The 24864-nt window shown below is 50.0% G+C and overlaps 3 protein-coding genes across 3 annotated transcripts in view; all 3 read right to left on the bottom strand.

Moving 5' to 3' along the window:
* The window catches only part of LOC101232986 (T-cell receptor alpha chain constant), a 100623-nt gene that overhangs the window by 70680 nt on the left and 5079 nt on the right, over positions 1-24864 (bottom strand). The window lies entirely within an intron of this gene.
* On the bottom strand, positions 362-23357 carry LOC115490733 (uncharacterized). Its single transcript, XM_072919014.1, has 9 exons — positions 23130-23357; positions 22288-22724; positions 21895-22243; positions 9147-9315; positions 3512-3567; positions 2231-2506; positions 1536-1607; positions 1078-1194; positions 362-994 (listed from the first exon to the last, which is right to left on the bottom strand). The coding sequence occupies exons 1-8, from the start codon at positions 23203-23205 to the stop codon at positions 1079-1081; spliced, it is 1551 nt and encodes a 516-aa protein (XP_072775115.1). The 5' UTR covers positions 23206-23357; the 3' UTR covers positions 362-994; position 1078.
* On the bottom strand, positions 9339-14877 carry LOC140680230 (uncharacterized). Its single transcript, XM_041721449.2, has 3 exons — positions 14729-14877; positions 14159-14434; positions 9339-10232 (listed from the first exon to the last, which is right to left on the bottom strand). Exons 1-3 carry the CDS (start codon positions 14784-14786, stop codon positions 9745-9747), a joined length of 822 nt encoding a protein of 273 aa, XP_041577383.2. The 5' UTR covers positions 14787-14877; the 3' UTR covers positions 9339-9744.

Here is a 24864-nt window from a genome sequence, read left to right as displayed (position 1 = left end):
GGCTGATCTCTGTTAGGGAAGAACCAAGTTGCTATGGAAACTATCACTCCATCAAACCACCCCAAATTATTTTCTGGTGGCCCCTTCCTCCTCTCCCTGAGTGCAAAACAACAGCAGGGCTTCTTCTCTGCTGGTATGAGCATTTTCCCCTCTCGTACCTTCAGCAAGGTCTGTCCTCGCTGAAGCTCCTGAATGTGCCAGAGAGACCCTTCCCTGCACAAAGTCTGCAAGAGAGAATTTCAGTCACCAGGAAATCTGCATTATCAAAGCAGTGTTTCAGATCCCAGTGGGCTTTAGGAAAGTCGGATTTCAGCAATTTCCATCCCAGCTTCAGTAGAAAAAGCACAGAAAACCCACAGCATTGTGGCCTAGCACAACTTTATTTTTATCACTACTACAGGAACCTAAAATGCAGTTGCAATACATTTGGAAGATCTAATAGAGTCTTAATAAACAAATTAACATTATCTGGATGAATTAAATCACTTCCGGTCCTACAAAGCTCTTCTCATCTGCCATTCGTTCTTATTGTTATGAATTCTATTTAACAAATGCCAACTACTGGGCTTGAACTCCCTCAGCAGTGCTACTCCAGTTCCACAGGCAGTAACACAACACGCCTGGGAAATGTGCTTTTCAAAGGCCATCTATCTAGAGTGAGCACTGGAGTCTTCAGAGCTATTGAAGCAGGTTGGAGACTTGTGTGCAAATGCCAGAAGAGTGGGGAGATCTACTTAGCAGGAGGATGAGGATAAATCTACTCTCCTCAGTTGGCAGAGGAGAGGAAACAGCAAAAGCACTTAAAGGTCTTCAGTGTAAATCAGCTGGCCAGGCAGGAGTGAACAGCATTCAGTGTCTTCAGGGGAAGGTGCTGCCTTGTGTCCTGGCTGGTCTCTGTCAGCAGCTCTGCCCCTGCTTTTTCAAGCCCCTTGTGCTGCTGGTTCAGGTTCTTTCCTGATCTTCTCTGGGTTCCTCTTGTCTTCATTCCCCATGTCTGGAAGAGCAAAGGGAGGTTTAAAGTGCATTTAATGAAATTGGGCCTGTGAACCAGTGTTTGACAGCTGTGAGCTGCCTTACCTCAGAAAAGAAACAACTTGATACTCATGAGGACATTGAAGGCGATGCTCTTTGCCAGCAGGACTCTCAAACCCAGCACAGCCATGGACAGCATGTTCACTCTCTGCCCTTCAGGGTCTGCTCAGTGACCAGAAAAGAGGGGAGAGATCATGGTCTGGGTTTTGATGTTGTGATCTTGGCAGAAAGTGGGAAAAACCACAGGAGACAGTTTCAGGGAAAGGAAGAGCAGCAAAGGAAGAGCCGATAGAGAACATGGCAACAGCAGGGGAGCCCAGGGTGTGTCTCTGTTGCTTTTTGCTTGCTGGGGCTTGTGTGTAACTGCAGGAGCAACCTTGGAACAGCAGCTTGTGTCTGCGGAATGTGTTGTGTTCTGAGTCCTCTGCCCTGGGGAAAATACATTTCCATGCCTTTATCCCCCAGGCAGCAATGTAACTTCACATCCTGTTTGGGTAACTCACCTTGTGCTGAGGGGTCTGTGCTGTTGCAAACCGTGTCACTGGCTCCTGTTACCGGCTCTTCAGCCTCTTCTTCTGTAGCATGATAAAGAAAAGGCATTTTAAACAAAATCCACCTTTGATACAGAATTAAAGAATTCTTCAGGTGACATTTGCTCTAGGAACTGAGGAAAGTTGAGGCTCTGATGATCAGTCATTAATTCCAACATTAACTGGAGGAGATAATTTCTCCATGCAGTTGCAGGAAACAGAATTCCTGCATTGGTTTTACTATATGAAAGTAAATTCAAGACTACAAATATAATGGCAAAATATAGGAAGCATATTTAGCAAAAAAACCTCACAGCACACCCCACCTTTAACTTTGTGAAGGTTTTAGAAAGGCTGTTCGAGTTTGCACTGCAACAGGTTTGTTGCTTCTAAGGGTGAAATATTTAGTCATAAGGAAATTAACGTTTTGAATGAATGGATTGTCTCTTCCCTCTTCTCCCCCCAAAAAAACTATCTCAAGGTGGTTAAATAGTTGAAACCATTTCTTTCAGATGCTTTGAAGCATCTTTCAGCTCTCCCTGCTGAAGTACCCAATGTCTGTCTCATTTCTGCCGGCTGCCCACGGCAGTGCTGTCAAGAAGGAGAAGACAAAGCCCCACAGGCCACTGTCTCCAGAAACAAGTGACAGCTGTGCCACCAAACTGTACCTGGCTGTGTTGTTATCGTGCTGTTGTGGGATTTGGCCGTGCAGGTCACCTCTGTGTCTTTTGTCACATTGACCACTTTAATTGCATTGTACAACCCCTCTGATGTCCAAATGGATGTGCTCTGCTCATATACGACCTCCTGAGAAGGCATCTCCAAGCTGATGTTCTTTGTAAGGAAGTTCCTTGCCAAACAAGCTGCTTTTCCAGAGCTTCCCCCTTCTTTCAGTTTCTTTGATTTTATCACAGTGACCTGAGGGACAGAACTTTCTGAAATGTCTGTAAAGAGAAAGCAAGGTTTGGACAGGATTGATTTAACTGTGGGATTGCCCAAAGGCTGAGTGACCAAAAATGCACATGTACTCCAGCTGTGACTGATTTCTAGCATTGGCAATCATTTTTGTGGTCTTTATTTCTTACTGCTTCTTCCAAAAGATGAATTAAAGACAGAAATGATATGAGGTGCATATTTTTTAAGAGATTTACTCCCACAGGATTGCAATATCCTTTTGCCAAATCTTGTGCTTCGAAGTGAACTATTGATTTTATAATGGACCTACAAACAAGAAGCGAACTTTTATGAATGCCACTCCAGGTGTCCACTTATTCTTATTTTTCAGCAATTTAATTTAAAAACTTAACAGTTATATCTGGATTGCCTTGCATATTCATCAGACATAAGTGAATACACTTTTTACTTTTACTCTCCCTCCCAGATACCCAACAGAAATTGAACATGCATTAACTTGGTTTGACCAGTTCAGTTGAATCCAAACTCTGAACAACTTAGTAAGACTAAAATTATGCAGAAATGTTGCATAAGATCATATTTTATGCTTTTGGACCCTTCTCTGCTCTCAGTGTTGTATTTTTAACTCTGACACAAGAGATAACCTTAGGAACTTGTATGCCAACTTCTGCAGACAATTTATTTCCCTTTAGACAGTCCAAGCATGACTTCAAAACCCAACAATGACTATGAAAATTTTATGAAGAAGCCTGAATAAGTGGATAGATGTATGTCCCAAAGAAATTCAGAATGGTAGCAGACAGAACTTCCGTTGTGGAGTTCAAATCTTTTGGCAACACTGATAAATGGGATAAGAATATTTTTACATATAAATTGTGTAGTTGCATGCAAAAGATTACACATAGAAAGTCCAATTAGTGACTGAAAAGCAGGAATTAGTGTCTGCATGAATTTTAGGGAGAATAAAATATTTTAAAAGGGGGAAAATGAAAGAGTAACAATTGAGAAGTTGGTAATGTATAACGAATACCTACTTGGCTCCACAGTCAGTTGAGTTCCATTCCCAAAGACAAGAGCAGCAGTAACGCACAGTCAAAATGCGTAAATCAAAAAGGGCTCGTTTTGCTATTCTCCCTCTACACATTTCCTTCCCAGGTGTTGTACCATGCTTGGCCAGAGCCTGTCAGTCCTGTGCATTCTGTGTTCTCTGAGAAGACCTTGAAAGGCTTTTCATGTGGTCTCCTCTCCAGGCTTTCCCAACAGCCAGAATACAAACAGGCTGCTTCTCTGCAATAGCTCCCTGGGCAAGATCATCAGCAAGCAATAATGTACACAGTGCAGTGGTGGTTCAGGGAGCAGAGATTTGTTTTATCTGACCCCAGAAGGCTCACCCGAGTCCCACTAATTTGCATTACCTGGCAGTACCGCCATGAATTCCTACCAGTGCTTGCTTCTGGAAGGGATTTGTATTTTTTGTTCAGAAAATTTATTTGGACAATAAGTTGTTCTCCTTCACTATTGTCTTATAAAGTCCCAGGATGAGCCCTATTTTCCAGAAAGTAATGGGCCTTAGCATTCTCAATGGATGTTTAATCTGGAATAATCCAACTCCAACCAAAAAGAAAACCTTCTCTGTCCTTAACTGAGGCCTCAACAGAATATGCCTGGAGAATCCCACAGTTGCACAAATGTTTGTTATTTTATGTCATTCTGAATTAGGGGAATTCTCAAAATATTTGGATAATAAAGTACTTGTTCTCTAAACATCTTAAAATGCAGATTAGTACCTTAAAATTCCTTTGTCCACCTCCATCTTAATTTTTAAATGAATTTTTAGAAATAAGGAAACATCACTTACTTGGCACAACTGTGAGAGTTGTCCCTGGTCCAAAGAGAAGCTTATCTGTCCACACACTGCTAAGACTTATTCCAATAACTCACTCTTTCCTCATGGTGTTCAAAAGTGTTTTAAAAACAGGTGATGAAAACCCATTTGTCTTAGTTATCCGTGGGTGTAAATCCACGAGAGGATCCAGAGGTACACTTATTTCCAAAACCAGAAATGGAAAAATATTAATTTAATTGTTCAATTATTTCAAATAGCTTTATTGAGTACAGAATTTTCAAATTGTCCCTTTCTTCCACTTTTTAGAATCCCTATGAGCTTTTTTATCTTTCCAGGATAAAAGGGAATATAGGAAGAATGCTGTACTTCTCTTCTTAATCACTAGAGTCACCCATCTCCTTTCTTTCCCAAAATATCTCACCTTTTTCACCTCTCTTTGTTTTTGTACAGGTCTCTATGCCGTTTATATCATTGTGGTACTCCGGCCCCTGTGCACAGTGATCTATTTCCTTGTAAAAACTGTCTCTGTTCCACTACACGGAATTTTGGATTATACAGGCAGTCACATGACTTCTTCAGTGGTTTGAGATCCAACATACCACATAAGAAACACCATATGGCTTTCAAGGAAGGATTTAAGATAATATCAATGAGGTTGCGTTGTAAATGAGAACTTGGGGCTAACATGGCCCCTCTGAAAAGTCTGAGGGAGTTAAGATGGATATAAAGCAGGAAAATAATCATTACTTTTCTTGTCATATCAAAGCCTTTCTAAAAATTCTTCTGACTTGCTGAAAGCTCCACCCTTTTCCCCCTTTGTTTCATTGCTCAGAAGCAGAAGGAATCTGCCCTCTGGTCTCTTAGAATCGGCGTCTGGGGGTCATTTAGTACTTTAGATTGTCTTTAGGGTGTTTTTGGTAAGAGGTGAAAGTAGACAAAATTATCTTTCTTGTGTAGGAGGCACTGAAACCTTGGGAGTGAGATCAAAGAGTAATGGAGATGTTTTACATTGATCAAATCCTTCATGATATTCAACTTCTGTATCATAAACCATTGATAGCCAGAGGTAGACTCAACTTTTGAGACTCTGCAGCTTCAAGAGCCCATCCCTGTCTTTTGTAACAAAGGAAGGGCTTGTTGAGTCTGTGCCCATCAGGAAATGTTGGTATGAAACAGATGAGGAATGATATGAACAGGACAGGCTTGAAAATAATGAAAAACCAAAAGGCTGAAAGGGGTGCACTGTGAGAGTGTGCACATACATGAGGAATATCTGTGGGGGAAAAGAAAATCCTCCGTGAAATTACTGTGGCTGGGTGCCTCTTTACAGCGCCTGTGCAGAAGCACATGGAGTAGGGGAATACACACAAGACATTAGAGCTCCACCAGTAGGTGCAGGGCAATGACCTTGTGGACAGCAGAGAGAAGTGGTGGGACAGCTCTCATGACCCAGGAAGGGAAATGTGTTGTTCAGTGTAGGTCAGGGCACATGACCTGGGCTTCTCTCCAAGAGAGGATGCTGGGTTGGGTTGGGTTGGGTTGGGTTGGGTTGGGTTGGGCTGGGTTGGGTTGGGTTGGGTTGGGTTGGGTTGGGCTGGGTTGGGTTGGGTTGGGTTGGGTTGGGTTGGGTTGGGTTGGGTTGGGTTGGGTTGGGTTGGGTTGGGCTGGATTAGGTTGGATTGGGTCAGTTTGGGTTGGGTTGGAAGGGTGCATATGTATCATCTACTTCCAATCCCTCAGACATGGTCAGGAGCCTTCCACTGTCCCAAGTTGCTCCAAAGACAGTCCATCTTGGCCTTGAACATTTCAAGGGATGGGGATGCTCTGGGAAATATATGCCAGAGCATCACCACCCTCACAGCCAACAATTTCTTCCCAGTATCCCATCTAATCATGCCCTCTGGCAGTGGGAAGCCATTCTGCCATGTCCTGTCACTCCGGGACCTTTTCCAAAGTTCCTCTCCAGCTCTCCTGGAGCCCCTTAGGCACTGAAAGGTGCTCTCCAGTCTTTGAGTTCAAACTCTGCGGGCTGGAGGCAGAGCTGTGGGATCATGGAGATGTGGTGGGTGAGCTCCCAGGAGCATTGGAGTGACTGAAGCCAGGCTTCAGGGAAGACAGGCTGGAAAGGCAACGAGTGGGCACTGCCCTTCCTCTGAGGGAACTGCTGGAATCTGTGCTTTGGGATGTCCGGTAAGCCAACTGACAGTGGCTGGGTCAGGATCAGAGGCCACATCAGCAGCAGGGACACTCTGGTGGATTGTTGCTACTACACATCACCTGTGAAGAGAGGAAAACAGTCCTTTTTCCTATGCCTAGAAATAAGGAGAGATAATATAGAATAATATCTGTAAATAGAATAACATCTTAGCCAAAAATTAACCCTGTTCTTGCAGGAATCAGGACAGATGTCAAGTCCTAAACCTCAACAAGGCAATTCTAGGAAGAAGTTATTTGTCTAACACTTGGATATAGCTTAGGGCTTGTTGGCTGCTCTCTGTTTCACAGCCTGAGTCTCCCTTCTTGTTGATTAGGTTTGAAAGCATACAAAGATCAAACATCATACTTAAGAAAAGCTTGTATCTTCCACATTTTGCAACAAATGGAAACATATAAATATAGAAGATTCCTGCCCACTTGTTCAACTGGAGCTGGCAATCAAATATCTAAAATGACCTATTTGCAAGAGCCAAGATCTCAGGTTGAATGGAGAAGAAATTGATCTTGGAAAAATTGGTTTTTCTGCTCTTGGAGTAATTCTGGGAATCAAATTGGTCTATGTGCACAGAGTTGTCTGGGGAAAAACAGATGAGGTAGGGATGCCATGTTTCCCCCTTCAAGACAAGGGAGGGACTCAGTTTGTGTGTGGTGGTTCAGTTGTTTTCATTCACTGTGGCATGTAGTTCACACTGTGCTAGACAGTTCTACAAAAACATTTGGGGGTTTTTCAGTTTTCCGGTGATGTCTCCTCTTTCATGTATTTGAAGTGCTGGTTTTTATTTTCCTCTTCTTCTACATTGTTCTACTTCTGAACATTTAATACTGCTCCAGAGGATGCTCTATGCAAAAAATAACACCTGGTCATGGATGCCTTGGAGACACTACAGGTGATCATAGAAAATTAGATATTGAAGGTGAAACAGTAAGTCACTGTCCATCCACGATGGACAGGACAGCTAAAAGCAGTGATTTGAAGTGAGCTGGAATATCTCCTTGAGGAAATCCCTGGGCTTCTGACACCCAGAAAAGAGAGAGCTGACCAAAGAAATCAAGTGGTATCTTTGTGTTTGTGGCTTTTGGCAGTGCTGTTTTGAATAGCTCTGAGATTCACTACAGCAATTCTTCCATCGAGACAAAGTGGGGAATTGGGGCAAAGCCTGGGGACAACTGCCTGACCCTCTGGCATCTGTAGCTCCTGTATGGGATGTCTTGGGCACTGTGCTCAGGAACGAGCCCATGGATGCATTTGCACAGGTCTTCCATGAAAGCCTACACTGTGCATTCATGAGAAAGAAATGAATGCACAGTGCTCAGAAGAAAAACGCCTGTGTTTATTCACATGGAGCCAACTCTAGGAGTGCAGGGAAGGAGTTTTTCATCATGTCCTGGGAAAGTCCATCTTAGCAGTGCAGTTCCTGGTGCAGTGCTGCTCTTTCCTCAGATACAATTAATTGACTATTGTTATGTGTTACTGCAATGTTACTGTGAGGCTCCCTAAACATCATGAAGTATTCAAATGCAGTTGAGTTCCACCTTTCCATGCTACAACTGCAGCTCTTTCAGTGCCCATTGTGTTTATTTGTCATGGTTTAACCACTGATGGCAACTAAGCACCACATGGCTTCTTCCTTCTTTCCCCTTCATTGAAGTGGGGAGAGAATTGGAAAGGTAAAAGTCAGAAAAATCATGGGTTTAATAAATAACTCAACACTTTTATAAATAAAGCAAAAGCTGCATGTGTGAGCAAAGCAAAGCAAGGAATCCATTCACAACTTCCAACTGTTAGGCAAAAGTCCAGCCTAATCCAGAAAAGCAGAACTCCATCACACATAGTGGCTACATATCCACCACCTTCCTTCTTCTTCCCCATCTTTAGATGCCAAGCATGATGTCCTATGGCCTGGAATCCCCCTTTGGTCAGCTGGGGTCACCTGAATCAGCTGTGTTCCCTCCCAGATTTTGTGTACCCTCAGCTACTCACTGGTGGGTGGAATGAGGAGCAGAAGAGGCCTTGACTCCATGTAAGCACTGCTCAGCAATAACTCAAACATCCCTGAATTACACACACTCTTTCCAGCACCGATTCAAAACATAATCCCATTCCTGCTACTATGAAGAAACTTTACTCTACTCAAACCAAACCAATCACATTCTTAACAAACAAACAAACCAAAACATCCTCTTTCCCTGGTTCTTTCTGCCTGTGGGAGATATTGAGAAGGAAGGAAGGAAGGAGTTAACATGTTAATGGTTTGGGGTTTGCTTGTGGGACACTACTGTTGTTATTGCTGTAGCACCTCTGCATCTGTTTCTGCAAAAAAACAGCCCAGACTTGTCTTGAGAAGTCTGGGAAGAGCGTTGCCTTGCAGCAACCACAAAAGATATGGCTAGATTAAAGCCCCTCCTTCCAATTCTGCCCTGGCCCTGCCTGTGTTTCAAGCACAGTGCCCTTTTCAAGTTCTCTCATGCTGCAGAAATAGGTGGCTGTGTCTGCAGCTACTGGAGAGAGCAGTTGCAGCCACAGCTGGTTCCTGGAGGTGTCTGCAGAGCTGTTGACTCGGGTCTGGAAGGATGAAGCGATGTGCTGGAGCCGTGTGAAAGGATACTGCATCACTAGGTGCTGCAGCTCTTTGCCGGGAGTCTGCCGGATCCAGTCCCACGCGTAGTTGCTATCAGTGATGGCTACACCAGAGATGTGACAGGTGAACCAGATAGACTCTGAGATCTTTCCTACTGTAGGGCCTGAGGCCTCTGTCTTCACCCAAGAAAGGCCACCTGCAATCCAGGAAACAAGGGTAAACAAAAAGCAACAGCTTAAGCAATCAATCTACTCCGCCATGTCCGCGTGGTTCTTCTTGCGATATCCAGGATCCAGCAGCTGCAAACCCATCTTCTCAAAAAATCTTGCTCGCTGTAGAATCTCAGGTCACACACAGCCTCCTGATTCTCCCACTGAGCTCCCTAATGACCCTCTAGAATCCCCCATTTCCTCTGTTCACCCCTCAGGCAGCAGAACCCGTGGGCTGGACTGAGTGGACATGAGCTGTGCCCAAAACCATAGCAGGACTATTCACACACCTGACCCTTTGGATTGGGTACCTGTAATGCTGGAAACCAATGGAAACAGGGAAATTACTTCAAAGCTGAAGTGAGAAGTGAGTCAGCATGACCCATGGGAAGAAGATAAACATACAGGTTTAGAGCTCATTTGGGGAGAGCAAAAGGTAGGATGTCCCTGTTAGAATCCAGCATTTGAAAACTCTGTGATGTGTCTACAGCAACTGTGAGCATCAGGGCAATACAGGCCCCTTCCAGCTCTGAAGCAGAAGCTGAGATGCTGACAGATGGTTTGTGTTCAACCTCAGCTGGATTTTGTGTCTCTGTGCGAACAGCACAGAAGTAACGGGCACCGTCCCCGGCATGGAGGAGATGCAGGCTGAGAAATGCCAGGGAGTGGGAATTGTTCCTGGAGGCTGTGGCTCGACCTTCCAAAGCTGACCCAAACTGAATCTGTGATGAGTAATGGCTTATCCAGGACACCCATTCGAATCTGCCTCTGGGGGACTGACGGTACCACCGAACATAATGATTCTCGAAGGTGAAGCCGGACCCTCGGCAGGAGAGGGTGACGGAGTCCCCGGGCGCTCGCAGCCCTCCGCCGGCCTCCTGCAGCCTCAGCTGTGCCCAGAGCCCTGCGGAGGGAGAGCGCAGGAATCGGGCAGGGCGCGACCGTGGACCGAGGGCGGGCACGAGCGTTGCTTTTGGGCAAAGTCTGGAAACCAGTCTCACTCGACTCTCTTGCCCTACTACACTGCTTCCCTCCACACCCCAGAGCTCCCCACTGCACCCCCACAAGCCCTGCATCATTCTTCCCATGTCTTCCATCCTATTCTTGCCGGGTTTTCCTGATGTGCACAGTGAAGAGCATCATAGTGATGCAGATTGTCCCTCTGTAGACCATGGCGCTTGATGGAGCAACAGATACTGTCCCTGCAGACAGTGCAGGACCCCATACAGGAGCAAAAGGACACGGCCTGAAAAAATCTGTGACTCCATGGAGAGCTCCCATAGGAGCAGGCTCCTAACAAAAGCTGTGGTCCCATGGAGTGAGTAGCCCACGCCAGAAGAGGTTTTCTGGCGGGACCTGTGTCCCACAGGGGAGCCAGAGTGCCACAGTCTGTTCCTGAAGGGCTGCAGCCCATGGAAAGGAATCACTGTGCTGGAGAAGTCTGTGAGGAACTGCAGTCAGAGAGAAGAACCTGCACTGGAGAAGCTCCTGGAAAACAAGGTTGGACTCAACACTGAAATGGGGAAAGAGAATGAGACAGAAGAAAGGCAGAGAAAAAAAAGTTTTGAACAGATTGCAAAACACATTCACCATTCCTGTACAGTGATCAGATGGAGGAGATGTTTAATAATTTGTTCTTATTTCTCATCAACTTACTCTGATTTTGATTGGCAATGACTTAAATTCCATTCCCCAAATCAATGTGTTTGCCCATGGTGGCACTGCTGGGACATCTCCCTGTCCTTATCTCAACCCACAAGCCTTAATTGCATATTTCCCCCCACATCTAATTGCAGAGGACAACTCAAACAGCAGCTTGCTGTGCCCCTGGAGGACAACCAAAGTCAACTGACCACACCTTCTCAACTCCTTCTTCCTGGTCAGGTGCTCTGTAGCAGCCACCCTGTAGAGCAATGCCACCCCTGCTGATCTGGCTTTCCTAAACAGCCTGGCTGCATCCAGCACAGCACTCTGGAAGCTACAGCAACACATCTCCATCATCCCATGGCTCTGCAGCCAAGGCACAGAGGAGAGACGAGGATGTGCTGGAAAGGAGCCCAGGCAACGTGCACTAAACCTGCACTTCCCCAGACAGCCTCTGCAGTTCCCAGGACAGATCCTCCTGCACCATAAAGGGTACCAGCCCTGCTAGCAGCCCTCCCTGCAGGGCCTTCTAGTGCCACCAAGCCAGAGGGATGTTCCCTGCACCTGCCATTGCCTGACAGGAGCTCAGGGGTGCAGCTGCTAGAAGGAAATGCTGGGAGATCTGTCTTCCACATATGTTGGTTTTTGGTTCACTCTGCTGCAGAGCAGCTCCAGGGTGGTTCGTGCTCCACAGTAATATGTTCCTGCATCCCCTTGCTTTGCTGCCAGGATTTGGAGAGTTGTACTGGAGCCCTCCACTGATCCGACAAAATTTTTTTGGAAATCTTCTCCATAGATATCACCCTCCCGGTAAATAAATTTGAGAGAGCCCCCTGGGCCCTGATGGTACCAGTACATGTAGAAGAAGCTCCTAGCTTCTCCCTTCATGCTGCACTCAAAGGTGACTTCATTTCCCTCTTGCACGGTCACTTCCCTGGGCTGCTGCTCCAAGGCCACCTGGCCAGTGACTGCTGCAGAGAGCAAGAACAAGGCACAGTCACCCAAGGATTCAGCAAAGGTCAGGGCAATGCTGGTGGGGCTTTGGACTGGCACTGGAGCAGTGGCAGGACAAAATCCTGCTCTTTGAAGCCAGCTGACACAGATGGGCAGAGCTGGTGGCAGCCAGCAAGGCTCACAAGGCAGGAGACACCACATTTCCCTCCCTCCTTTTCCCTGTCACACAGGAAGCTTTTTCTGATGTTCCCCAAAGAAGCAGGAAGGATTTGCACCAAGAGGGAGAAATTCCTTTGTCCTTGCCAAGACAAGATGGTGAGGCACCCACTCTCCAGTCCCATGACCTGCTCGAGGTGAGCACAGCAAAGACAAAGGCCTGTCCCAGGCAGTGGGGCTTGTGCCCTGTGCTGCCATGCTCCAGCTGCTGTGTGCCAGAGGGGCTGCAGTGCCCCAGGAGCAGTGCCCAGTGCCAGGGCAAAGCGCTGGGCCCCGAGATCTGAGTGCAGCAGGGAGGTGCCCTGCGTGTGCCCCGGCTGCAGAGGAGGCAGCTGGGCTGGAGGTGCCGAGCTCAGAGGCACAAGAGGAGCAGGGCTGCTCTCCCCGAGCTGCACAGGCATGGCTGGGCAGCTGGAGCCGGGGCACAGGTCCGGCTGCAGGCGCTCAGCACAGCTGCCCCGAGCCCTGCAGAGCCCAGGGCCACGCTCAGCTCCTGGGCCATCAGCCCTTGCCTTCACTTACCTACAATGGGCAAGAAGCCCACGCACAGGGCACTCCACATGGCCAGGCCCGCTCTGGGTGGCCTCTCTCCACCTTCTCTCTGCCTGCACAGCAGCTCTGCCCACACCTGCCCTGCCTGGCCTCTGTCACTGCTCCCAGCCCCTGCTGGTCCCTCCCTCTGCCTATGACAACAGTCATAGAGGGGGAGAGGTGTGGCAGGAGGAGCAGAACTTGAAGCTCTTGGTGCCCTCCTGAGCATCTCTCACCCTGTGTGGTGCATCAACAGACTGTTTGTTGGGCAGAAAGTGCTGTGGTAGGCTAAAGGTGTCCTGTTTCTGAGGGACCATCCTGGCCTTTCTCTCAGGAAGTCTTGCCGTCTGCTGCTGGGAATTTGGAGCTGACCAGGGCAGCTGTCAGCTTGTCCTTCCCCTGGCCCCCTGGCCCTGGCTCTGCTGAACTGCTGCTTCCACATGGGGTGCCCCAGGATCTCAGCTCGGCTTGGCCAGGGCACCCCTAATCCAAAGTGCTCCTCACCCTTCTCCTTGTACTCTGGCGCAGCACCCAGTGATGACACTTCTCCAGCTGCCTCTTCCTGTCAAAGCCCTCCCAGACCCCTACCCAGCAGCAAAGGCAACCCAGGACTCTGCAGGGACCAGGATGCTCAGCAGAGCCAGGACACTCCCTGCCCTGTGTCCTCCTGCTCAGCAGGAGCCCAGGGTTCTCCCTGTGGCTACAGGAGGGGACAGCTCTGAGCCCTGACAGTGGCATTGTCCTTCCTGACTGCCACCACCCTTCTGGGGAGCATTGCCCCACTCCACATAATCCCACCACATACTGAATCCATTCCCTCCTCTCTCTGTTTCTGCGTATTTGAGATCTCCAGGACAGGGGTGGGAAAGAGGAGTTGGAGAGGGTAAAGGAGCCCAGTGAGAATGGAGGCTTGAGGATGGGGAAAGAAGCGGAGGGATGCAGGCCCAGGGGGAAGCAGGTTGTCCTGGGACACATGGGGCTCCTCCAGAATGTCAGTGGTTACCCTGAGATTAGCTCCACTGTTTAGAGGATGGTGTTAATAGTGCCAGTGATTTGGTACCTGTACGTGGGTCATGCACTTAAGAGTTGGATCCTTAGTGATCATTGTGGGTCCCTTCCAACTCACAATATTCTGTAATCCTGTGATATGCCAAGTTCCATAGACACCCAAGCCCATGGAACATTGGTCTGGTTTGGAGAAAAAGAGACTTGAGGGGCTGTTTCTTCCTTTTCTCAGCTTGGTGAGGAGGAGAAATGGAGTGGGATGTTCTCCCTGGTATGCAGTGAAAGGATGTGGGAATGGCTCAGAGCTGCATGAGAGCAGGTTAAGGGCGGATTCTAGAAAGTGATTCTTTATTGAGAGTGGTCAAACATTGGAACAGGTGTCCCGAAGAGGTGTTCAATGCCCAGGAAGGTTTGTGTTAAAGCTCATCTACATTTCCCGTCCCCGTGTGACGGCACAGAAGTACCGGGCAGAGTCCTGACCTTGCAGGGGCCGCAGAGAGAGAAAAGCCTCGGATCGGGAATTGTCCCGGGAAATCTTGGCCCGACCCTTCACGGCTGCCCCGTAATCCTCCGTAGTGCCCCTGGGGGAGCTGATATAGGACACCCACTCCAGCCGGCCTCCGGGGGACTGACGGTACCACAAAATTACATAATCCTCGAAGGTGAAGCCGGACCCTCGGCAGGAGAGGGTGACGGACTCCCCGGGCGCTCGCAGCCCTCCGCCGGCCTCCTGCAGCCTCAGCTGTGCCCAGAGCCCTGCGGAGGGAGAGCGCAGGAATCGGGCAGGGCGCGACCGCGGACCGAGGGCTCTGTCCCGGTGTCCGGTACCGCCAGCCCGGCACCGCCACAGCCGCCAGCCCCGGCCCACAGCCCCTGTCCCTGAGTCTGCCCCAGCCTTTGCCCGTGTTCCCTGCCCTACCTCTGCTCCTGTCCTTTCCCCAGCCTCTGTTCTTGTCCCTGTCCCTGTTGGTGCTCCTGCTCCAGCCTGTCCCTGTCGCTGTCCCTCATTCCCCCGGCCCGGGCTCGCTGCCCTCCCCGCCCGGCTCTCACCTGCCGGCCACAAGGCCAAGGCCAAGGCGAGCAGCCCCGGCCCCGGCCCGGCCAACATCGCTGCGGCCCCGGCCCCGCGGCAGCCGCGCAGGAGCCGAGCGGAGCCGCGCTCGGGCCGCCGCCGCCCGGCCCCGCCTCGCCGGGGCAGCGCCGGCGCCTCCGCCCGCCCCGACACACCCGCCCCGGGCCCGGGGGTGTCTCAGGACAAGGGGCGGACTCAGGAGAACGGGGACTCGGCGAGGGACTCTGGCAGCTGCGGAGGCACAGGAGCCCCGGGAGATGAAGGTTGCTGTCCCAGGGCTACCAGCGCGCCTGCATCGCGGTCCCGGTTTCTTGCTCTGGGAGCCCTTTCAAAGATGTCGAGTCCTCCGTACTTCTAAGAAAACCCTGCCAAAATTGTAAATACTACAATTGTATAGAACATCAGCAGGCTGGGAATCTGTGCACTCTTGTGTGTCCTGAGTGGTGGGGTTTCCAGCATCACCTCACACGTAATATTTCCTAACTTCCTATCACCTCTCCTGGGATGTTAATAAAACAATTCTCTATTCTGAGAGGTTCAAGCAATACTTTCTAGCTTTAGAGAGATGCAGCATCCCGTAAGGCAAAATGTCATGCATGCAGCAGGGAGGGTCTTCAGGAATTCAAGGAAGGGGAATAGTCTGGAGAAAGGAGACTCTCAATAACCTTTGAATGATCGTGGTATTTTGGTGAGGTACCCTATGACTGCTGGAGGCAAGAAAATGTCACTGCTATCTGCAAGAAGGACAATAAAGAGGACCCAGGGAGCTTCCCTCAAGCCCTGAGATGCTGATGGAGCATCTAATCCTGGAAATAATTTCCAGGCACATGAAGGACAAGAATGTTTGCAGGACTCACCAAGGGGAACTCACACTTGACAGACTTGATAATGAACTTCTCTGCTGAAATGACTGGCTTTGTAGGTGAGAGCAGAGCAGTGCGTATTGTTTGTCTTGACTTCAGGAAGGCTTTCAACACTATCCTTCAAAATAAGGTCCTTCTAAGAGAAGCGGATGAAGTCTTCACTGAGTGAGTAGATGGTGATCTGGACAGAACAGTGGACAGAGGACTCCTTAGAGTTGTGGTCAGTGGCATGAAGGCTTGTTGGAAATCAGTTTCTAGGAAGGCACCCCAGGGGTCAGTGTTGGGTCCAGCCGTGTTTAGCATCTTTAGCCATGATCTAGAAGATGGAAATAAAGATGAAGCCCAGCCAATTCTTTAATGAACCAAGAGTAGTAGGAGGGGCTGCTACACAGCAGGGTTGTGCTGCCACCCAGAGGGACCTCAGCAGGCTGGAGAGATGGAACCTGAGGCACCTCAAAACGCTGTACTACTTTTCAGTGGGATAAAGTTAGTTTTTTTTACCGTATTGCTGATGGCACAGGCAGGGGGATGTTTTAGCTGTTGCTCAATAGTGCTCACAGAACATCAAGGTCTTCTCTGATTTGCATACTTCCCCAACAATGAGTAGGCTTGGGATGGACAAGATGCTGAGAGGAGAAACAGCCAGGACAGGTGATGCCGAATTAGGAAAGGATTTTTCCATACAGTAATACACCATTTTCAGAACTAAGACTCAGAGAAAGGAGGAGGAAAGGGACTTTTTGGAGTTATGGCATATGGCACCCCCAGTGCAACCTCACAGTGTGAGAATAACCAAGCACCGGTGCAGGTTGTCCAGGCCTCTTGTGGAGTCTCCATGCTTGGAGAAAGTCACAAACTGTTTGGTTATGGCCTGAGGGAAGTGGAGCCTGTGGAGAAGTCAGGCTAGAGCTGCTTGATTCTGCAGGAGCCATATGAGAACTGTAGGAATTTACCCCTTTCCCACTGTGCCTTTTGGACAGAAGAGGGAGACAAAACAGGAATGCAGGATTGAAGGCAAACCCTTGGCAGGATCAAGGTGTTTTACAGCTTTTTGATGTTGTTGTCACTCACAATTCTACTCTGTTTTAATTTGGCAATAAACTAGAATCCTGGCAGTGTGCACTTAAAGCCAGGAACACCTGCCCTTGATCTGACTCCTTGGGAACACACCTGAGACCCATCAACTCCAGGCTCCTGGGCTCCTGGTGGCTCTCTCACCTTCCTGACATCTAACACAGCCCGTGCCAGGTCCAAGCAGGTTTGTGGAACAGCCCAGCTGGGTTTCCTGTTGCTGTGTGAATGGCACAGAAGTAGTGGGCAGAGTCATTGGGGTGCAGAGCCACCAAAAGCAGAGATGACTGAGACTGGTAATTGTCCCGTGAGGCTGTGGCCCGACCCTTCACGGCTGCCCCGTATGTCTTTACATTGCTCCAGCATGTGATAAAGGACACCCACTCGGTGGGTGCCTGCTGGGACTTCCACTTAGGGAAAACAGGAGAGGTACAATGGGACATGGTAGGGACATGGTGGGGCTGCACGACCTGCTTGAGCTCTCAGGCACAACGTCTCGCTGTCATCCTTCCTAGGGTGGGAAATAATCCGAGAAACATTAGAGTCTGCAAACTAGAACTGCTGTGAATTCACAAACCCCAACTTTCCCCACATTTTCCTGCCAGTATCCTTGTTGCTCCTGCCTGACCCACCTTCACCCCATGCGATGCTGCAGGCAGCCTTTGCCATTCATCTGACTTGTGAACCTAAAAGCTGAAGGTTGATAAAGAGAAACCAGTCAAATTTCCAGGGCACCCTCAGAGTCTTTTTCTGTTGTTCTGTCCAGGACACAAGAAGATATCCCTCAGGTCCCAGCAGTATGGTGATGCCCAGTGTACTGCAGGTAAGGTTTCCTGGTGGGAAAACCTCTTGTGAGCAACAGGACCACCGTGGCTCCAGGAGTTCTCCTCATACAATAGGCCAAGTTGAGTTCTGCTGTGGCCCTGGGATGCCTAAACCAATTTGCCTTTGTGTTTCCAACTCTACCAAACAATGAGTCCAATCCAGAAAAACTCTTATCATGATCATCATCTTAATTTTTGTCTTCAATCAGTTTTCACTATCTGACGATCTCAAGGCACTGTATTAAATATACCAAACCTCTTGCCTCATGGACTGCAGTGCTGTTGGTTGCTCAGGTATTTCATAGTTTTAGTAGCTTTTCTCTTTGTTAGTATTTTCCAAAGTAGCAGACTTGATGCTGGCTGGGTGTGGGAGGATCTCATCATTTAACCGTGTGCAGCACAGAGAAGGTTACCCTGCCCAGTGCTGGAGCCATTAAGGTAAAAGCTGCTTTTGTCTTCTTTGGCTGCTTTGCAAAGAGGAGCAAGATGAGGGTCTGTGATCCATTGGGTTCTTGTGTCAAGGGCTAGGGCTTGCCAGGAGCAAAGCAGAGATGTGGATCCCCTGTCTCTGCCCACAGCTTGGTCAAGGCTTTGGACAGAATGCCCCAGCAGCACTGGATCCTGCAGTGTCAGCTCCCTGGAAGTGCAATTGGATGTTACATCCAGATATGGTGATTGTTTTCATGAGGGAGTATGAGGAAGTAAGAAAAATAATGTTTCATCTCATCTGCAAAGAGTCCCATGGTCCTGCCTGAGTCACTGCTCTGAATACCTCTGCACAGATGGAGACTGACAAAAATAGGCAGGAGTTGGGATGGGAAAAGTTGTAAAGGCTGATATAAGGAGAGGATCATTTCAGGCATGAAAACACAGGTGAGGCTGGAGGATGTAGAGTCTCACCCCTCCTGTGCTGTTGGTGACACAGATTTTGTACGAACGGAAATTTAGCTTAGCTTAAGGTGGAGCCTCAGACCACAGTAGTAAATCGCAGTGTCCTGAAGAGAGACTTTTGCTATTTCTAAGGGGGCTGTGTTATTTTTGTAGACCACCATAGAGAATTGGCCTCTGCGGTACTTGTCATTCCCTGTGGTTTTGTGCCCTTGCAGGAGAAATGTCAGAGTATGTCCCGGGAACTGGCGGTACCAGAAGAAGTACAGATTGGTGACACTCTGCTGAGCGGTGGACTGACAAGGAAGAACCACTTGCTGTCCAACTTTGACTTGCACCTCAGAGAAGAATTGCTTTGGGGGATCACCTCCAACAAGACCTGCAACACAGGCATAAATGTGTCTGCAAAGAAGTTTGCTTCCTTCTCTCACTTGCTCTGTGTTTAAAACTCCCCCAATCTTTGCTGTTTTTCCAAAGAAATGGAAAGTTCAGCTATCTGCATCCATCCCCCTTCCATATTTCTCCCTGACCTCATGGTCTTGTTGGTAGGCACCTCTAAATAACTTACTAAAAATCATGAGAGACAACAGGAAGGACACGAATACACCCACCTGACTGGATTAGCAGGACACATGCTGGCACAGCCATGGTGAAGATCATTTTTCCCGGCTCAAGAATCCTTTTCCTTCACGAGACTCTCAGCACCCAGCAGAACACTCTCAGTAGCACAATGGAAAGGCACCACCCTGCAGAGAGACTGCAGTGCGTGTGTGACACAGTCACACCTCTGCAGCGTGGAGGGCTGGAGTGAGGCCCATGCACCTTTTGCCTTTTCTTGTCTCCGCAGCAGCGAATGGACAGTCTCAGATGTTTCCCGTGCTTTTCCTTGGGTTTCCTTCTTGGTTCACAGCATTTACTGTGCAAGAAAACCTCTCTGCCTCGCTGCAGAGTGTCTGTTTTTGTGTGCTCCTTGATGGTAGGCAGGCTTCTAAAAGCACAACAGCTCCTCAAAGCTGCATCGGAGCATTCAAGGCTCTGGGAACACAGGTGTCATGTTCTTTTCAAAGAGTTTTGGGTTTCTCTTCGTTTCGCCTCTGATATTTTGAGAGCAGTTGCTCAGTGTTTCTCCACACATGACAACTAAGGAGACAAGGGAGGAAGTTGAGTGGTGGGGAAAGGGTATTTTAATGGGTGAACACATAATTTTCTAAAATAGGGTGATGGAGTCCTGGTTCCAATGGGTTGGCTTAGTGCTGGCTGGAGGAGAGCAAACTGAGGGCATGGTGAGGAGGAGGCATCTGCAGTCCCATCCACAGTGCACTTCTATATCTGTGCAAGGCGTGAGGGCAGGACTTGGAGCTTTCCAGCCACTGTTGGCACAGTGAAAAGGAAAGGGACTGAGATGGGGACAGAGACAGGAGGCAAAACCCTGCTGTGTGGATCTGGTGAGCAGAGAAGTGCCAAAGAGCAGCTCCTGAGCAGCACCTCTTTCCCTCTCCAGCCTCCTGGCAAATCCTGAGCTTTTACCCTTTCTCATTTTGGTGCATGCTCTGACTAAAATAGAGAGAGAGATCTTCACTGCTGGGCATCTGATTCTGCAGCAATGTACTTTTTATCAGCCAAGGCTGCAAGGTGAGGGTGGCCTTGTAAATCAAAGACCCTCAGCTGAAATCTGCCCAGGTGGTAAACATCCCCTGGCCAAAGCGGCAACTGTTCTTTGAGGATCCAGCAATGCCCAGAAGGTGCCCAGGCTCGCTGGTGCCTGATGACCCACAGCACCAGTGATTTCAGTGCAAGGTGCAGATGTTTGTGACAGACTGCCCAGCCAATGTGAGCACTTTGAAAGCTACAGTGGGAAGGAGCTGGTGCCTATGGGAGGGCAGTAAAGTACTTATGTTTCCCTCTTTGGACACAAGGGCATTGTCCTGCACTTGAGGAGGAACAACCCCAAGTACCAGTATCTGCTGAGAGCTGCCCAGTTGTTAAAACAGCCTGGGGGGTTCTGCTGGATACCATGGTGACAATAAGCCAGGAATCCTCCGTGGCCTCCAAGAAGGAACTCATAAGGCAAACGCTATCCTTTAGTACTCTAGCACTTGGGACAGCAGCTGTGTCTTGTGCTGGTGAGGAACACAGACAAGACTTCCAGCTATGGGATTGCTGTACTATGGGACTGAAAATACTCTCACACCAAATTAAAATAAGAATCCAAACTGTTATGATGACATCCTCACCGGGGCCTGAAATCAGGAGGAAAACCGAGCTTTGCAGGTGCAGGATAGAGATGGCTGAAGATACAGCAGGTTGCTTTTCAGTGCCTCTGCTGTGGGCAAATCTCTGCCAGGTTTGATCTGTTCAGCTGTGCTGAATCTCCTTCTGGTCCTGGCTGCTTTGTGGAGCTTGTGGGCAGAGCAGCAGAGAGAGTCCCTGCTGTGAGCAGCACGCTCCCTTGTGAGGAGGGACACACAAACACACACATGCTCATGGGACTCACGTCACTCGTGCACAAATCTGCACCCAAAACCACTTGCAGAAATCTAGCATGCAGAGAAGTCCAGGTGAGGGAACACATGCAGAAACACAGCGAACTGTGCACTCAACTGGAGACACCCGGGGGCAGCCCCATCAGGGATGCTGGAGCATGCTGGAGAAGGGCAAGGCTCCAGATGGGCTAATGGTGTTGTTTGAAGACTGCACAGGTGGGAGGTGAATTGGGAGCTTTGAAGAAAACACTGTATTCGAGGAGTCAGTGATCATGGTGATACATTTCTGCTTGCACTGAAGATTTGGGAAGCTCCTACAGTGCCCTGTGCCAGCCTGTGTATGGGCATCATGGCAGAAAACAACCTTACAGCATGTAAGGAGAAAATGTGTGTGTGTTTGTTTGTTTGTTTGTGGGGTTGGTTTTTTTTTGTGGGTTTTTTTTGTGTGGTTTTGTGTTGGTTGTTTTGTTTTGTTTTGTTTTGTTTTGTTTTGTTTTTTGTTATACAGAATAGAAGGCACCAGGGTGTGGGAAAGAAGCAGAAGCTCTTTCTGGTTGGGGTCTGTGAGAGTGTCTTTGGAAAATCCACCAAAGTCCGTATCATGCAGTATGAATGCAGGATCCATAGCATCTGAAAGAAAGCAAGGTTTAATTCCTATCTATACTCCTGGGTTGATTCTGTGTTACTAATACAGCCCCTTTATAAAGACATTTGCTAGCAGACCTATGTTTCTGAGATCAGGGAGGGACCCTGCACCCCTTTTTCCCAGTGACACCTCCCTCATACAGAAGAGGAACAGACAAAACAAGCCAGCAGATTTTTCCTGATACAGTGTTAGGCGGGATATGGTCAAACCTAGGAACCGGCCACTTCTTGCCAAGAGGGCCGTAAAGACCATCCAAAAGGAGCGGCCCAGACTGACATAATTTGCCTTTTCTGTATTTGTATCAGCTGGAATGTTTTACATTCAAGGTGAATTTGTCAGAAAATGATCACCTCGACAAGGTGCCGGGACCGGTGCAGGTGCCTGTGCCAGTGTTGGTGTCGCGGTTGGCGTCGGTGCAGGTATCGCCGTCGGCCCCGGTCCCATTGCCGGTGCCGGTCCCATTGCCGGTGCCGGTGCCGGTCCCATCGCCGGTGCCGGTCCCATCGCCGGTCCCATTGCCGGTCCCTGTCCCATTACCGGTCCCATTGCCGGTCCCATTGCCGGTGCCGGTCCCATTGCCGGTGCCATTGCCGGTGTCGGTGCCGGTCCCATTGCCGGTGCCGGTCCCATTGCCGGTCCCATTGCCGGTGCCGGTGCCGTTCCCATTGCCGGTCCCATTGCCGGTCCCATTGCCGGTGCCGGTGCCGTTCCCATTGCCGGTCCCATTGCCGGTCCCATTGCCGGTCCCATTGCCGGTCCCACTGCCGGTGCCGGCAGCGCCCCGGGGTCCCGGGCCGAGCGGGGCGAGGCGGCCCCGGCGGGCGGAGCGGCAGCGCCCCCTGCTGGCCCCGCCCGGCCCCGCCCGCGGCGGTTCGTGCCCGGCCGCAGCCCCGGCTCCTCTGCCCGTGGGCCCAGCGCGCAGTAATACACGGCCGCGTCCCCGCGCCGGGGCCCACCGAGCCGCAGCGCGCTCCAGCGCCGGTCTGCCGACACCCACAGCTGGCCCAAACTGCCCGGCAGCTCTTTGGAATCTCTCACTGTGAGTGCGAGGAATTCGGGTCCCCGGCCAGGGAGCTGTCGGTACCAGTGGATGTAATCGCCGGTCTGGATTTTGGGATGTGAGCAGGTGATGTTGATGCCGGTGCCCTCGGTGGTCTCCAGTGACGGCTCCTGCTGCACCTGGGCTCTGACCACAGCCACTGCCAGGAAAAAGAAGAATCAGTTTTGTTTTACAGAAAATGCCTTGCAGGGAGAGATAGGAGAGGGCAGATCAGAGCTAAATGGGATATGTCCTGGTAATAAAGTATGGAGAGTTAATTGCACTGAGAGTGTTTGTCTGAGGACAAGAATCTGTGAGGGGTGTTTTGAGGAAAAATCAGACCGAAGTTACAAAAACAGACCAGGTGGGAAGGAGGGAGACATGGAGTAAAAAAGGCAAACGGGGAATCAAAACCTTCATGGAGGGAAGAAAGTATCACGACGGAGGAGAGAACAGAGGGTAAATAAGAACCGAAAAGGAACATGAGGATAAGAGAAGAATTTTGGGCTAGGCGGTCTCACGTAGTCGCCCGACCCAGATGCCCCCGGCCGCCAACGCAACGCACCGAGCAGCACCGCGGCCAGCGCCGCCAGCCCCGCGCCCCGACACCGCCGCATGCCGCCGCTCCGCCGGCCCAACATTGTTGTCCTGTCCTGTCCTGTCCTGTCCTGTCCTGTCCTGTCCTGTCCTGTCCTGTCCTGTCCTGTCCTGTCCTGTCCTGTCCTCTCCTCTCCTCTCCTCTCCTCTCCTCTCCTCTCCTCTCCTCTCCTCTCCTCTCCTCTCCTCTCCTCTCCTCCCCAACGCCGCCAGCTCCGCCCCGGCCCAAATCAGCCCCCGCCTCTCCCCGCACCAGCACCTTCAGCAGCGACACCAGGACGTTTGGCACGGCCAGCGACAAGAGACAGCTGTGTCCCATCGCACACAGCAGCCACACCGCGTGGGAAGCAGATCCACCCTGCAGCCATCTGCAGCGGGAGCTGCCGGCCCCGCTCGGCTGCGCTCAGGCTCTGCGGGAGCCTGGGAAGCTGCTGCTCTGTGCTCTTCAGGGCCACAGCGGTGCTCGGGGCCTGGCAGAGGCAGCAAATTCCCTCCCGGTCGGACACAGCCAGGGCCGAGCTCAGCACGGTGGAGCCACAGACAAATCCGTGCTTCCCGTGTGTCCGTGCAAACGGGGCTGCTCCGAGAGCTCACAAGGCAGGAACACACAACCAGCCCTGGGCTCTGCTGAGGACATGTGGGGCCAAAAGCAGCAGGGCTGGAGTGTGGAAGGATAAGATTCCAGGAAAACACAGGGGATACTTTTTTTTATTAGGGACTGCACAATGTGGAAATGAGTCAAAATAGTCCAAAAAAATGTCCACTAGGGACATTTTGTGTATGGACATATGTCCATATGTACGTATGTATGGACATAGACAAATCCACCAGACACATGCTGAATGCAAATTCTTGAGAGCATTAGGGCTGAGATCAGGGTCCCTTCCCCAAGCTCAGCCTTGCCCTGACACATCCCCTCCCTGCCCTGGGTTCTTGCACAGCCGAGGCAGCTCCCTGCACCAGGGTGTCTTGCAGAGCACAGAGGTACAAGGCACTGTCAGAGAGCTCCACTTCCTCCAGCTGCAGGACACTGGATTTGCCCGTGGTGTTCAGGTACGTGGTGATCCGGCCGCTGTGCTTGCGGCCAGACCCTACTTGATAGGAGAGCAGCTGTGGGGCTTGGCCTTTCTGCAGCTGGTACCAGAGCAATCCCCCAAAATTAGTGTTCTGGTATTTGCAGGTGGTGTGGAAGGGGTGTCCCTGCTTCACCGTGACTGTTCCATCATCCTGGGTGACCGTGTCCTGCCCCGAGGTACCTGGAAGAAAGTGATGGTGAGCCACTCCACAGGGAAGGACTCCAGGCAGGAAAACCAGATCGGGTGCAAAACCAATCTGCACAACCAGATGTGCAGGCGGACAGGTGAGAACGATTTTGGGCAGGATTTCAGAGCTGTCATCACTGCAAGACCCTTAGAAGAGCTGCTCTGTGTCCCTGTTCCTACATCTGCTTCTAAGATGCCCCGAGAACTGCCTAAATTTGAGGTGCTCAAAAAGGCTGAGGAACCAATCGAGATGCGGCAAAAGGATTCATCCTGCTTCTGCATCCCTGTCACCTCTGAGGGTTCCTCAATCCCTGAGTACACACAATGGTGATCTTGGAAAGAGGGAGCCCTGGTTGTGCTGGCAGCAGAGAGAACTCTGGAAGCCGTGGCAGAGCTGTGTCAGCCTGGAGGCAGAATGGGACGCTCTCTTAATGTCAGTGA

This window comes from Taeniopygia guttata, chromosome 27 (assembly GCF_048771995.1).
Source record: "Taeniopygia guttata chromosome 27, bTaeGut7.mat, whole genome shotgun sequence".
In the NCBI taxonomy this organism is placed as follows: Eukaryota; Metazoa; Chordata; class Aves; order Passeriformes; family Estrildidae; genus Taeniopygia; species Taeniopygia guttata.
This window is presented reverse-complemented; position numbering and strand designations above follow the sequence as displayed.